This window comes from Colossoma macropomum, unplaced genomic scaffold (genome assembly GCF_904425465.1).
Source record: "Colossoma macropomum unplaced genomic scaffold, Colossoma_macropomum, whole genome shotgun sequence".
Taxonomy (NCBI): domain Eukaryota; kingdom Metazoa; phylum Chordata; class Actinopteri; order Characiformes; family Serrasalmidae; genus Colossoma; species Colossoma macropomum.
Genome location: NW_023494789.1, coordinates 5,971,976 through 5,985,270, shown reverse-complemented (window position 1 = coordinate 5,985,270; position 13,295 = coordinate 5,971,976). Strand labels below are relative to the sequence as shown.

Below are 13,295 nucleotides of genomic sequence, written 5' to 3'. Positions count from 1 at the left end.
TGCACCAGTGAGTTCGGTTTACAGTGACAGCAACAGTAGTTATTTAGCCAGTTAGTGTATATTATAGCCAGGCATTAATCAATGAAAGATTATAACAGTCCTTTAACAGGACCGTTAATCATGTACTGTCAGCATGAACAATATTCCTGAAGTGGCTACAACCTGCTTTTTCACACTAATGAAAAATTACTGTAATGAATAACCTGCTGTTTTAAAAAGCTGTGCAGCTTAACACTCACATTAGAATCATGGTTAGCAGCGATTCCTGACTCCATGACAGAGACCCCCTGCACCAAGCCCAAACTAAACCAGTGACCAGGAGCACTGGGGGGGCTTGTCTGTATGTGTGAGGTGGCAGGATTTGTTTGGCATCATTGGGGGGCATGTGAGGGATGGGAGAGTGGAGTCAGCAACTCTCTTTCACTGCAACCTAAAAAACAAGCAGCGTTGAGTCGCATGATACTCAGAGCTCTGGATGTCTCCTGCTCCTTCTCTCGGAGGACGAGGAGCAGTAAGAACACGTGAAGCAGCCTTCATGACTTTATGAGTGGATCAGTGATGCACAGCGGAGTCGTGTTCTAAGTCAAGGAAGAGCAAACAGAGCTAACAAATACTCTTGATCAAGAAACAGAAGGCAGCAAATGTCCAGAAAGACGCTGATAAAGTTTGACATTTCGACTGTGATTCAAACCTCTATGGTTGCAGTACAGCCTACTTTGAAGCTGCATTCAAATCACAGTAACAGTGATTAAGAAACATGTTGTAGGACAATAATTTTATTTAATTAAAAAGAGAAAACTTTAAGGACATTAATATATTACATACACAAATTCAGAACTCTGACATTCCGTTAAATAAAAATACCCCCAGATTTCCCAGATACAAAACAATTTACATGAACAATAAACAAACAAGACAAGGGTATAAAAATCCTAATGCGGTCGCCTTTATCCATGTACTCCACAGCTCGCCTTTCCTCTTTGGCAAGAGATCATTAACAAAATAAGAAAAGCACATGGTAAGACGTATATTGCACTCCTTATTTATAGAGAACGGATCGTAATAGCACTTCCTCCTTCGTTTTATGTCATTTCCACTCAAAGCATAAACAAATCTCATCAAGACAGACAGTTTCTAAGAGCTTGCTACTTGCTACTGGCATGGTTGGCTGATCGGATGAATGCTTACCTCTGTAGAAGTGTCCAGGCTAGTATTTAAATCTTATGCAAGATCACAAGCATGTGAAGCTAAACACTAAGACTCAATACTTTTCTAGGGAAGAGCTTAGGTCTATGGTTTGGTTAAGTCTGGGGACACTTAATTCAGCATGTAGAATAAGCCACTACAGTTGATGCCCATGCCTGGTCATCCTTCACATAGCAGCAAGTACATTTCTGGTTATGTGAAGAAAGGAAAAAAGGAGGAAGTGAAGCCTGAGTCTACAACATGTCGTAAGTGTGTCATGAGCAGGATGATTGCTGAAAATTGTAATTTTAAGTTGCCTGTACATAGCTGGTAAAGTTTGCCGGGGGTGTTGAGAATTTAATACAAAAGTAATTCGGTAATCCATTAACATTTGGTTTCTAAGACGGCTGTATTGCCTCTGGTGACTTTGGTTGGCCCTGCTGGTAGACTCTAGCTGTGTAAAACAGCAATGACAAGTAAAGATAATGGGAGAATATAAAACAAGATTCATCATGGTTTAGCAAGACCCAAATCTACTTAATCGAAACTAGAACTATGGCCATTCTGTCTGGAATGAACAAACAGAAGATTACACAACTTGTCTTCTGGTGGGACCTGCTGCAGATATCCAATCACAAACAAAATATAGAAACAGAAAAAGAGAAATGTTCTGACTGGAGATTTTATAAACTTAGAATATCTCCAAAAGAAACAGCCAAGAGCAGACAAGTTATACTACAGGATACAACACTGAAGGATAAAACGATTTCATTTAAGACCTTCGTTTTCGTCTCATGGCCGAGTGGTTTTGACTTTTGTTCGTGAAACTAGCCGGACTAACTGCCAGAACAGACACTCTGAATACAGACACTTTAGAGAGACATCAAGTTCAAGATGCGGATGGGAGGGTAATCCTCATGTTTCAAGTTTTCTTCCTCAGCGTCATATTAACTTATTCTTTTACTCCTTCCATTTCTCTGTTTCTCTCTCTAGTTACAGACAAGGTCAGAGTATGAAGGCTGAGGTCAAACATCACATGGAGGAGGCGGAGCTGGGTAGGCTGTGGAGGGCGGAGCCACTGGGTGTCCCACTAATCGCATTGAAGATGTGCAGCGAATCAGAGAGGGAGCTCTTCGTTCCGTTTTCAACTGTGGATATCTGAGGAAGAGATGGGAAGATGGGTTCCAAACTCATCCATCACGGAAAGTACATTTGAAAAAAAAGATTAAAACACAAAATTGAGGTGTTGTTACCATCCAATCTGCACAGGCCAGCAAAAAAGAAGGAGAAAGCAAGGGTCAATGAGTGTCCACACACTTAAACACTACACCCATCCAGTTAAACAGATACAATACGAACACTAAGGCCAATACAGACGAGCACAGATGCAGTGCGTGCATGAGAGTTTAAAAGGTATTGAGAAATAATAAAAGTCTGAAAAATAGAAAATGAAAATAAAATTGGTGCAAAAAGCTTTATACACCAGGCCCTGAATGTTAATTATTTATTATTAATAATGATGCAGTTTACAGATGCCCCTGATTTACCCAGCCAGCCAGGTTTCAGTCAGGCCTCAGACAGTGAATGCAAGCTGTATTTGCAAGTAGATCTGTGTGAAGCTGTACCTGTTCATGCATGATGAGTGACAGCTCTTTGGCCAGGTCTCTGTAACTGGCCTTCATCTCATCATGATACTCTTGCTGATCCTCCTTTATCAGCCGCTCATTCACTCCCAGGGCCTGGCCGCACGCCTCCACAAACTGCCTGCATACAGACAGACACAGGTTTTTTTTTCTACCATGTTAGAACAGGGGGTAGTGTGAGTGTGTGTGTGTATGTTTATGTGTGTATATATTTGCATAATTTCACAACTTACATTCAATTAAAAGTTAAGAATATTTTTCCTTCTACTGTAAAATTACTGTGTATATACTATTACACACCGATCAGCCATAACATTATGACCACCTCCTTGTTTCTATGCTCATTGTCCATTTTATCAGCTCCACTTACTGTATAGGTGCACTTTGTAGTTCTACAGTTACAGACTGTAGTCCATCTGTTTCTCTGCATACTTTGTTAGCCCCCTTTTACCCTGTTCTTCAGTGGTCAGGACCCCCATGGACCCTCACAGAGCAGGTACTATTTGGGTGGTGGATCATTCTCAGCATTGCAGTAACACTGACGTGGTGGTGGTTTGTTAGTGTGTGTTGTGCTGGTCTGAGTGGATCAGACACAGCAGTGCTGCTGGAGTTTTTAAAAACCTCAGTGTCACTGCTGGACTGAGAATAGTCCACCAACCAAAAATATCCAGCCAGCAGCGTCCTGTGGGCAGTGTCCTGTGACCACTGATGAAGGACTAGAGGATGACCAACACAGACTGTGCAGCAGCAGATGAGCTATCGTCTCTGACTACATCTACAAGGTGGACTGACAAGTTAGGAGTGTCTAATAGAGTGGACAGTGAATGGCACTGCGGTGTCTGATCCACTCATACCACGTCAGTGTTACTGCAGTGCTGAGAATGATCCACCACATCGGTGTATATTGTCAGAACAAAACCTTGTATTTTCAAAATGGTAACATTACAGGAGAAAAAACTTTTTCTCTTTATAGAAAGTCTCTAAATGTTCAACTAACCTTGATCTCAATAACAAAAAAGAGAAAGTTTGTCCATTTGGTTAAGAAAATGAAATACGTCACACAGTAAGGACCATTTTCCTGTTTCTGACATTACCTTTGTTTTCTCCAGTTTTCCTAAACATGAGTTCTGCCTCACCGCTTTAAACAGCTAAAAAAAGTAAGACAATTTCCAGAAGAGTACCTGAAGACCTCTTTGAGCTGTTTGACTTTGTTGTCAGGGTATTTCTTGGCGCAAGCATCATCAAGGAAAGCTCTCGCGTAAGCAAGTGGCCCAGCGTTTACCTAGCGAAGAACAGTTCAGTTTCATGGACTTGGTTATATATCCGTGGGTAAATGATGAGTGTCTGAATATCATATGTGTAAAATACAAACCTGTACACTGATGCTGCCCTGCAGTTTGAGCTGCAGCCGGATCATGTCGACCTCTGCTGCTGCACAAAGCGCTTTCAGCTCTGCCACTTTACTGCTCATTTCGTCTATAGCCACCTCTATAGGACTCAGGTCTGTATGGTGCTGATACATGACTGCTATTCGCTTCTTTACATATGGGAAACAATGAGTGGCTGTAAGACAGGAGAGAGAGAGAGAGAGACAGGGGATCAGTATAATGTACACAGTATATTTTTGTACATATTTGTGAACGATATGTCAATGCAGTGCACGATACATTAAATCCTGAGTAATGGGAAAATATGTTTTTTTCAATTTTGAAATTATAGATGGTCACTGAAACCAATAACTGCCACCCCATTAATAGTTGTGCTCACCCTGTTGTATATATAGTCCCTAGTGGGGGTCAGTTCTTTTCAAACTCAGTAAAATGGACAGCAGTATGAATGACATCACTCAAAAGCTCAGTTCGCCCTCCAGACAGGAACACCTCTGCTACACCAATAAGAGCCCTTAAGCAAGACTCCTAACGTTACATTCCCCTACTATTGTATGGAAGAAAGTATCTAGTAAATATGTAAATGTAAACATTTACATGAATTATCTGAATTAGCAGTGTCGTGGCTATGTAAAATATGTAAAACTAATCAATCCATCACAGGTTTTATGCTCACTGCACTTCATATATGGATTATAGCGTCAACTTGTTTTAAAATGCTAAAAAAAAAAAATAAATCAGCAAAAATTGGCGTTTCTTGACACTCATCATTATTGGCCCAGGAATTAAGTAACAATACAACCAGATCAAACCTGAATTTAACATGTCCATTCATGACATAGACTATCATAAAACCCTCCAGTCATGTGAGTCCTAAAATGAGGAAACTACCTATATCTAGAAATGTAATTTGAGTGTCTTATCTTACTTTAAAAGTACACTCTGTGATTATAAAACAATAAACAGGTAAGCCTGCTGCTTCCTGCTGAAGGAAACGCTGAAGCTACAATCAAATTCAGAGTCACAGCTCTAGATGTACAAACATATGCTATATAAAGTACTATGCCGAAGTCAGAGACCACAATTCATCGATTTAATTTACAGTCAAATGGCCATTAAGTACAAGTTGTTCATGCAGATATGAGATATAAGAGAAAGTATTTGCATAAGAAAGGGAGAAATCAAAGGAAAACTGGTGAAAAAAACAGCTTGAGTTCAAAAAAAGGATTAAAGTATATAGAGAATTTGGGACTCTTAACAACTGTGCAAAGCCTGGCAGGCTGCCAAAACTGTCATTATCAGATAAGCAATACTTAAAGCTTTCAGCTTTGAGGGATACAAAGCTCAATTCCAAAAAATTGGGACAGTAAGTGAAATACTGATGAAAACAGAAAGCAATTACATTCGATCTGACCTGTGATATCTGACCCAGAGAATCAGACTTTTCAGGACATTCTGCCTTAATCAGCGGGTTTATCTAAGGGTAAAGATAAGGTTCACTGGGAGCACAGGCAGGTCATATAATTATTGGAGCCATGCCAGAGACTGAGCCTTTGATTAAGTATCAGGTATCAGCAAAACTGATAACTGGTCAAAAGTTCAGGGACGCTGGGTTAATCAAGAAATCTGGCAAAAATGTGATGCGTTCAGCATGAAAGGTGTCTGACTGGGTAAAGCCCAGCTATATTAATGCAGTAAGGTCTTTTACATAAATGTCTGTATTCAACTGACCTACTTCATATTTTTTCCTATTTATGTGTGCTTACATTATAATACACATGAACTAAGTGTAATCTGTGGCCTGCTCTTGTTAAGGCCTGAATACAGCACTCTGGAATTGAACCTGAAGTCCACAATCTAAATACAAAAGGCTAGTTTGGACCAAGCACTTGACAATTTATTAAGCAACCACTGCTGTCAACCAAGAGTGACTGGCTGAGTCATGTTTTACTGTTAGAAGTGAAGCTTGAACTCAACAAAGCAGAAAATGCTGTGCTTTGTATCAAAACTGGGCCTAAGTGTTGTAGATGTACTGGGATCAGCAAAAAATCACTCTAGAGATTGTAATATAGCACCAACTGTTCTAAGTGAAGTCTAAGTCATAACCACCTTAATCTTGGTACCAGACAATTCTGCAAGGATCGAATATTACAGGTGAGTGTAATGACAGGTTGGTTGCAATAACTTCCATTTTCATCCACATCCAATGCGACTGATTTGACCAACGTCCATTCAGAGGAAAGGCTCATTCCAAACTGAAGGTCATATTAATCCAGATGATCTTGCATTGTGTAAAAATTCAGAATAAAGTCACTTCAATACTGCAGAACAGCAGAACAGCCACTGGGTAGTCTTACAAGGCCTCTGAATATTGTGAGAAAGTCTGGGGTGGAGGGTGGGAGGTAGGGTTGTTGCTCAACGTGGCCATGAACTACCTATTTTGATTGGAAAGGTTTATTTGAAACCACAGACCTCCTTTGTTTTAACTTGATTTGAAGGGGCAGAGCATTGCCAAAATGGTTCTATAACAAAAACAGACCTGCATGAAGCAAAGTGGTACTTGTTGGCAAACTACTAAGATACCTACAATGCTTCAAACAAAACTCTGGAATAACTTTTACAGACCAGATGCCATTGATTTTCGATTCAAGCAGTAGCTTGATAGCATTTAGCTGGACAAAATTTGTTTCCTGTCAGACAGGTAAAAATCGGGAAGCCAATCCAGAAGCACCTGACTGAGACTAGACACTGGATGGGTCTCAATTCTGTAGTAGCTGCTCTGGATTTTGTGTTTAATCATATACCAAATGACCTGAATACTGAAATAACTGTTCAAGAATCAGACATGATGTCCACTCACTGGTGAGCACAGTTCTGCGCTTGCACTGCTCGTCCACACCGCCATGCCTTTTGCCTGAGACAGTGAATGGCGTTTCGAACACAAAGCGCCGTATATTGTGGCTCCTCTCAAAATCGGTGCGTCTCTCTTCCAGCTCTTTCTCTTCCAAGTAGGGAGTCACGTGCGTCACCTGGATGTAGGCAAATTTGGCCTCCAAGTCCTTAGGATTAACCTAGGCAAGACAGGAGATACAGTCAAGTCCTCTATTTCAAAAGGTGGAGAAAACAGCTGAGTTCAACAAAATGACAGTCTTGTGTTAAAAGGTGCTTTGTATGCTGATATGTGATATCACGCCACATTAAAACTGGTCTTATTGTGTGTATTACATACTGAGGGACGTGTTTATGTGTGTGCTCTGATAGAAGATAAATGTCTACGTACTCTAACTGAGACAATGCACATACAACCCCATTTCCAAAAAACGGAACGGACGCTGTGTAAAATGTAAATAAATGCAAATTGTAACAGAATGCAATGACTTGCAAATCTCAGTAGACCCATATTTTATTCACAGTAGAACATACAACACATAACAGATGTTGAAAGTGAGACATTTTACCACTTCATGAAAAACATGAACTCATTTAGAACTTGATGGCAGCAACGCATCTCAAAAAAGTTGGGCAGGGGCAACAGAAGGCTGGAAAAGTAAGTGGTACTGACACAAAAACAGCTGGAGGAGCAATTTGCAACTAACTCACATGACAGGATATAAAAAGAGCATTTTAGAGAGGAAGAGTCTCTCAGAAGTAAAGATGGGCAGAGGTTCACCAATCTGCGAAAACCTTCATCTAAAAATTGGGGAAAAATTTCAGAAAAATGTTCCTCAACGTAAAATTGCAAAGACTTTGGACATCCCACCATCTACAGTACATAATATCATCAAATGATTCAGAGAATCTGGAGAAACCCCTGTACACAAGGGACAAGGCTGATGGTCAATATTGTATGCTCATGATCTTCGGGCCCTCAGGCGGCACTGCATTAAAAACAGGCATGATTCTGTACTGGAAATCACTGCATGGGCTCAGGAACACTGTCAGTGAACACAGTTCTCCGTGCAATCCACAAATGCAAGTTAAAGCTGTATCATGCAAAGAAGAAGCCATATGTCAACAGAATCCAGAAACGCTGCCGTCTTCTCTGGGCCAAAGCTCATTTAAAATGGACTGAGGCAAAATGGAAAACTGTTCTGTGGTCAGATGCATCAAAACTTGAAATTTTCTTGGAAACCCCTTTCAATATCTGCTATGTGTTCTATGCTCTATTGTGAATTAAATATGGGTCTATAAGGTTTGCATCCCAACGTTTTTGGAATTGTGGTTGTATTTGTGAGTGTTATTATGGTGAAGTGTGTTTTCTTCATGTTTGTCCTCACCTTTCCAGAGTCTTGGATCATTTTGACGTTTTCCTGGCCGAACTTGTCAGAATAGAGTTTGAGCAGTCGTTGTGAGATCTCAGACAGAGGTGTAAATTTGGGCTCCTTATAGATATACTCCTTCCCATCTTCATCTTCAAAGAAACCCTAAACACAGCCAATTTACATGGCTCAGTCACGCTGTGTTTGTGGTAAGCATTCCACCGGTTATTCCAAAATTCTGTGTAATTGAGATGCAAACAAAGTCTCACAGGAGGTTTTTGTGTAATAGGAACCAAAAGACAAGATATCTATAATGCAAATATAGTGTACAATGATCAGTGAACCTACAGCGGTCTTCTAAGTTTTTATAAATATTGTTGGCAAAGGTAAAATAGTGGTAACTCCAAAAAAATGTATGTAGGATTTACAAAATGTTTTAAGCCAAAGCCTTATCTCAAATCTTTCGTAAAACAATGTCTCATGCATCAAGTAACACATTCGTAACAATTTCTTCCAATTTTCTGTGAGGTAGCTTTGATTTTTGACATCTGGTTCCCATCGCCTCTATTGTAAAACATTCTGACTAGAATGGCAAATTTCACATCAAACTACTCTGAATGACTTTGTTTGCATCTTAACATTTTAATGATGCAGAAAACTGGTGGAATTCTTCTATAAGAATAAAAAACAAAAGCAAGTAACAACACGCATGAAAATGACAACGGCTCATTGAGTTCATTGAGGTACTGCCTGACTTATCCATGCTTCCACAGCAATGCACCCATTCATAGCAACTGTTGCCATGTTGGACAAGCTTTACAGAATACTACTAAATTTAGAGAGCGTTATTTATTTCACATGATACTTATTTCATATACGTGTAAGATTTCACGCTCTTAGAATGGTTAGCATGGTGGCAAATCTGCTAGCATATTAGCATGTTGTTGTAGTTTCTAACCTGCCTAGTGTCGACTAGCTATTACAATGCAATCCAGCTCTGTAGCATTTTATACAGGACAGTCAACGTTATGTAACGTCCCTGAGTGAACATGTGTCTAACTTGTTTTGTCAAACTAGCTCCACCCCCTTGTCAACAGTCTCACCCGTGTGTACTCTCTAACCCTCTTGTTGTCTGTGTATATATAGCTTGTTGTGTTCCCTCTACCTTTACCCTTCATTGTTAGTATTACCTCATTTTTGCCCATGCATTTAATTTACTGTCAGTGCTGGCTCTACATAATGAGCGACATAAGCAGCTGCTTAGGGCCTCAAGGCCACCAGGGGCACCCCTAACAATGTCTGGGTTATTACAGTACCATTATGTTGCCTAAGATGCTGGAGTGAGGGGAAAACATCAACTGTCTCAAAAATAATGTATGCATCCGGAGCCTAAGAAAAAGATAGCTTAGAGATAAACGTATGCTTTGTGTTTCTGTGGTGTTAATGTTATGACAATTGTTTTGGCTTGTAGTTGAACAGGAAGTTGATCTGGTGTCTGTCAAAAAAAGCAGATTCAACTTGGACAGGCTTTGAGTCAAAGTTTCGGCTTCACAAAACCCAGACACAGTTAGCATGTTTTACAATGGCCAGTTATTAATTTTTATAATTTAGATAGCTTGTTGTCATTGTTATCAGTTAGCCTTTCATTTTACAGTACATCAACTAGCAAGATAGGGGGCCCTCCCCAAAAAATCCTGCTTAGGTCCCCCAGTTGGCTAGAGCTGGTCCTGTTTACTGTTCAGTGCTTGTTTCTTTTCTTTGGTTTTCCCTTGCTTTGATCTTACCCTGCTTTAGGTTTTGACTTGTGGATCCTCCTGTTTTGTTTAGTCCTGCTTTTTTATTTCTGACCTGGATCAAAATAAAAACAACTCTTTTATGCCTCTAGCCTCTTTGCCTGCTCAGATGTTACAGCGGCTGTGCACTGCAATTTCTTATTATGTTGAAGGGAATTTTGCAAACATTGTGTTTTGCTTGTCCAACCTAGCAACAGTTGCTACCCAAGAACGTTTTCTGGCGCATGGAAAAGTCAACTGATGAAAAACCACCAATCAACCAATGAACAGCAAAATGGAAATTAGAATACTTTAAAGCAACTCCAGCACCCAAGGTTCCCCAACAGATGTTCTCATGTTTGTATTACAGGAAAAAAACACATCTGATTCAACCAATTTATGGCTTGATGTGCGCTTTAGGTTACCTTGACCTGGAGCTTCCTCGTTGTGTTTTAGTGTCCACTTCTAAAGCTGCCAGCAAGCATGTATAATTGCAAGCTTTCAGAAGCACTAACACTGGGGAGTGAAAAGAGCACTTAGCTGGCACTCAACCCTTACAATACAGACCTTCTCTCCCATCATCTGACAGTAGCAGAGTGGTTCCATGGGTCATAAACCCATTACTGGCTCCGAAAGCCTAATGGCCAAAGTACATGCTAAAGGGCTCACTAAAGTGTTAGCGCTTTTTAACGATGGCCATCAGGAAGAGAGTTTCCATTTTTAAGTGATAGCTGAGACGACAGGACGAATGAGAGCAAAAGAAGCAGATGAAACAATTTTTTTAAATTTGCATCATATGACGTTTGACGATGAGTGAATGGAGCTTGCACAAAGAGAAGGTATCCTCTCTTTGGAATGAAGCATGCTGAGGTTTGCTAATGATTCAGGAGCAAAATCTGGGTTGGAAATGAGTTAGTAAGATAAGGTTCACACACACACACACACATACACACACACACACACACATTTTGCAGCACCACTTACCGCAGCCTTAGGGAAGAAGAGAGAGCAGAGAAGATCTGATTAACCCAAACCCGCACAGCACAGAGGAAAGCATTCAGGCTACATTCACACTGCAGGTAAAAGTGGCCCAAATCTGATCCTGTCCTTAGTATGTGATGCTGATTAGTTTTTTTTTTGTGTGTGACGGTTTGTAAACAGCAAAAAACGTAAAAAATCTGACGTTCACAATTACGATTTGGGATGGCAGCAGTGCTTAATATTAAAGCCACCACCCCAGTGATGCACACTCCGTACACTCTCTGTCACTGGGACAGTACCCCTCAGTCCCCGGGGTGAAACCTTCAAAGGAACATCTCAGTACCTTTAGCCAGGGAACATAACTGAACCATAATCCATCGAAATGATATGTTCTAAGTTGTACTGACTCCACACACCCCGTCTCGTCTCCAGGCTTTTTATTTTATTGTTCTGTTTTAAACATTCGGGTAATGAAAATGTACAAATACAAACTTTTCTACTAGGAAGAACTTATTTAAGGTTCACAACTGGACCTTAAAACCACTGTGGTACCTTTGAGGGTACTTTGTTTGTGCTCTGATGAAGGAAAAATGTACCTGGACACCTTTATTTCTAAAAGTGTAGAAAACACATTTATTTTTAGACATGATATGTATATGTATATCAAGATATGTATCAAAATTACATTTTTTATTTCCTGCAGAGCATGACACTCACGCATTCATAATATGGTGCATTTTTCTATTGGAAAGTCTTATTATTAAATTCTTAACCCTACAATAATGCACAATTTCTCTGCGGGGCCCACTCGAACTGCGCAACACACACCAACACGCCACCAACACATCAGTGTCACTGCAGTGCTGAGAATGATCCACCGGCCAAATAATACCTGCTCTGTGGTGGTCCTGTGGGGGTCCTGACCTTTGAAGAACAGGGTAAAAGGGGGCTAACAAAGTATGCAGATAAACTGATGGACTACAGTCTGTAATTGAAGATTTAGTGCACTTACACAGTAAGTGGACTTGATTAAATGGACAAAAAGTGTAGAAACAAGGGGTTGAACCTAATGAAGTGGCCGGTTGGTGTATACGTAACATATTCTTTGTTTTGCAGTATTTAGTGAATTCTTCAGAAAATACTTCAACCTAAATCCCTACTCTCAACTTAAATCTCCCACTCTTATTGACAGAGCCTTGGCTATCTGAGCTATCTGCTGAGCTGGTCAGTCAAGAGCTAGTTAAACTAATCCACATTCTACTTAGTAACCAGGTTATGTTTAGCATAGTTTCAGACATTTTACTTACATATTCATGCAGTTTGTGACTGCAGGTACGTATATTCATACAACCACTGCAGATCTATGCTGCACAATCTGTCTAAACGCTATTTAAACATTTCAAGATACTACAGATACCTAATGTAAGCTATAAGACTACTAAGATGAGTTTTGTCATATTTTAATAGCTATGCCCCTTCTTATGAAATAATAGATCAGATAGCCTAGATTAGGTTATATTAGTCATAAAGTAAAACGTTTCTACAGATACTTACACATGAACTGTCCACAGCAACAGCACATAAATTGGATAATGTTGCAAGAAAATGCAGTGCCTCTCCACATTTTTTTGTTCTATATCCATTTTTTTTAATCTCCATAGACGTTCATTTTTTTCAGCACAGAGAGAGAGAGTACCATTATGGCACCTAAGTGGCTTCACTTAGCAGTGTATTTTGTGGTATCATCATTATCTAGTTCTCTTTATATATCTATGGTTGGAATTCATGTGACTTCTACGTCAATACAACCATCTTCATCATAAAGCTGAATGTGTGAGAACAGACTGTTTATGGCAACATCATCAAAATGCCTGTTACTATGGATACACATTACTTTGTTGTGGAAGAAGAGCAAGACAAGCGCAGGTGGATGGAACAAATAAGCACAGCACTGTGTAATGAGAGAAATCAAACTGCAAACAGTTGTTCAAAATCATGTTTACTTCAAGGATATTTTAGAAAAAAAACACTATTTGGGTGGTGGATCATTCTCAGCACTGCAGTGAC

General features: G+C 39.9%; 1 protein-coding gene across 9 annotated transcripts in view; it reads right to left on the bottom strand.

Annotated features, from left to right (window-relative positions):
- Positions 1-758: 758 nt before the first annotated feature.
- The window catches only part of dock9b (dedicator of cytokinesis 9b), a 136,238-nt gene continuing 123,701 nt past the window's right edge, over positions 759-13,295 (bottom strand). For 6 of the 9 annotated variants that reach the window (XM_036569875.1, XM_036569881.1, XM_036569879.1 and 3 more), the window contains 7 exons: positions 11,232-11,237; positions 8,494-8,640; positions 7,077-7,287; positions 4,201-4,391; positions 4,010-4,110; positions 2,811-2,949; positions 759-2,343 (listed from right to left, as the gene is read on the bottom strand). In XM_036569875.1, coding sequence (XP_036425768.1) covers positions 2,218-2,343; positions 2,811-2,949; positions 4,010-4,110; positions 4,201-4,391; positions 7,077-7,287; positions 8,494-8,640; positions 11,232-11,237 — 921 coding nt within the window. In that variant the 3' untranslated portion in view covers positions 759-2,217. Of the gene's footprint in view, positions 2,344-2,438; positions 2,447-2,810; positions 2,950-4,009; positions 4,111-4,200; positions 4,392-7,076; positions 7,288-8,493; positions 8,641-11,231; positions 11,238-13,295 lie in introns of all 9 variants that reach the window. The other 3 variants (XM_036569880.1, XM_036569874.1, XM_036569878.1) reach the window with 2 other exon arrangements.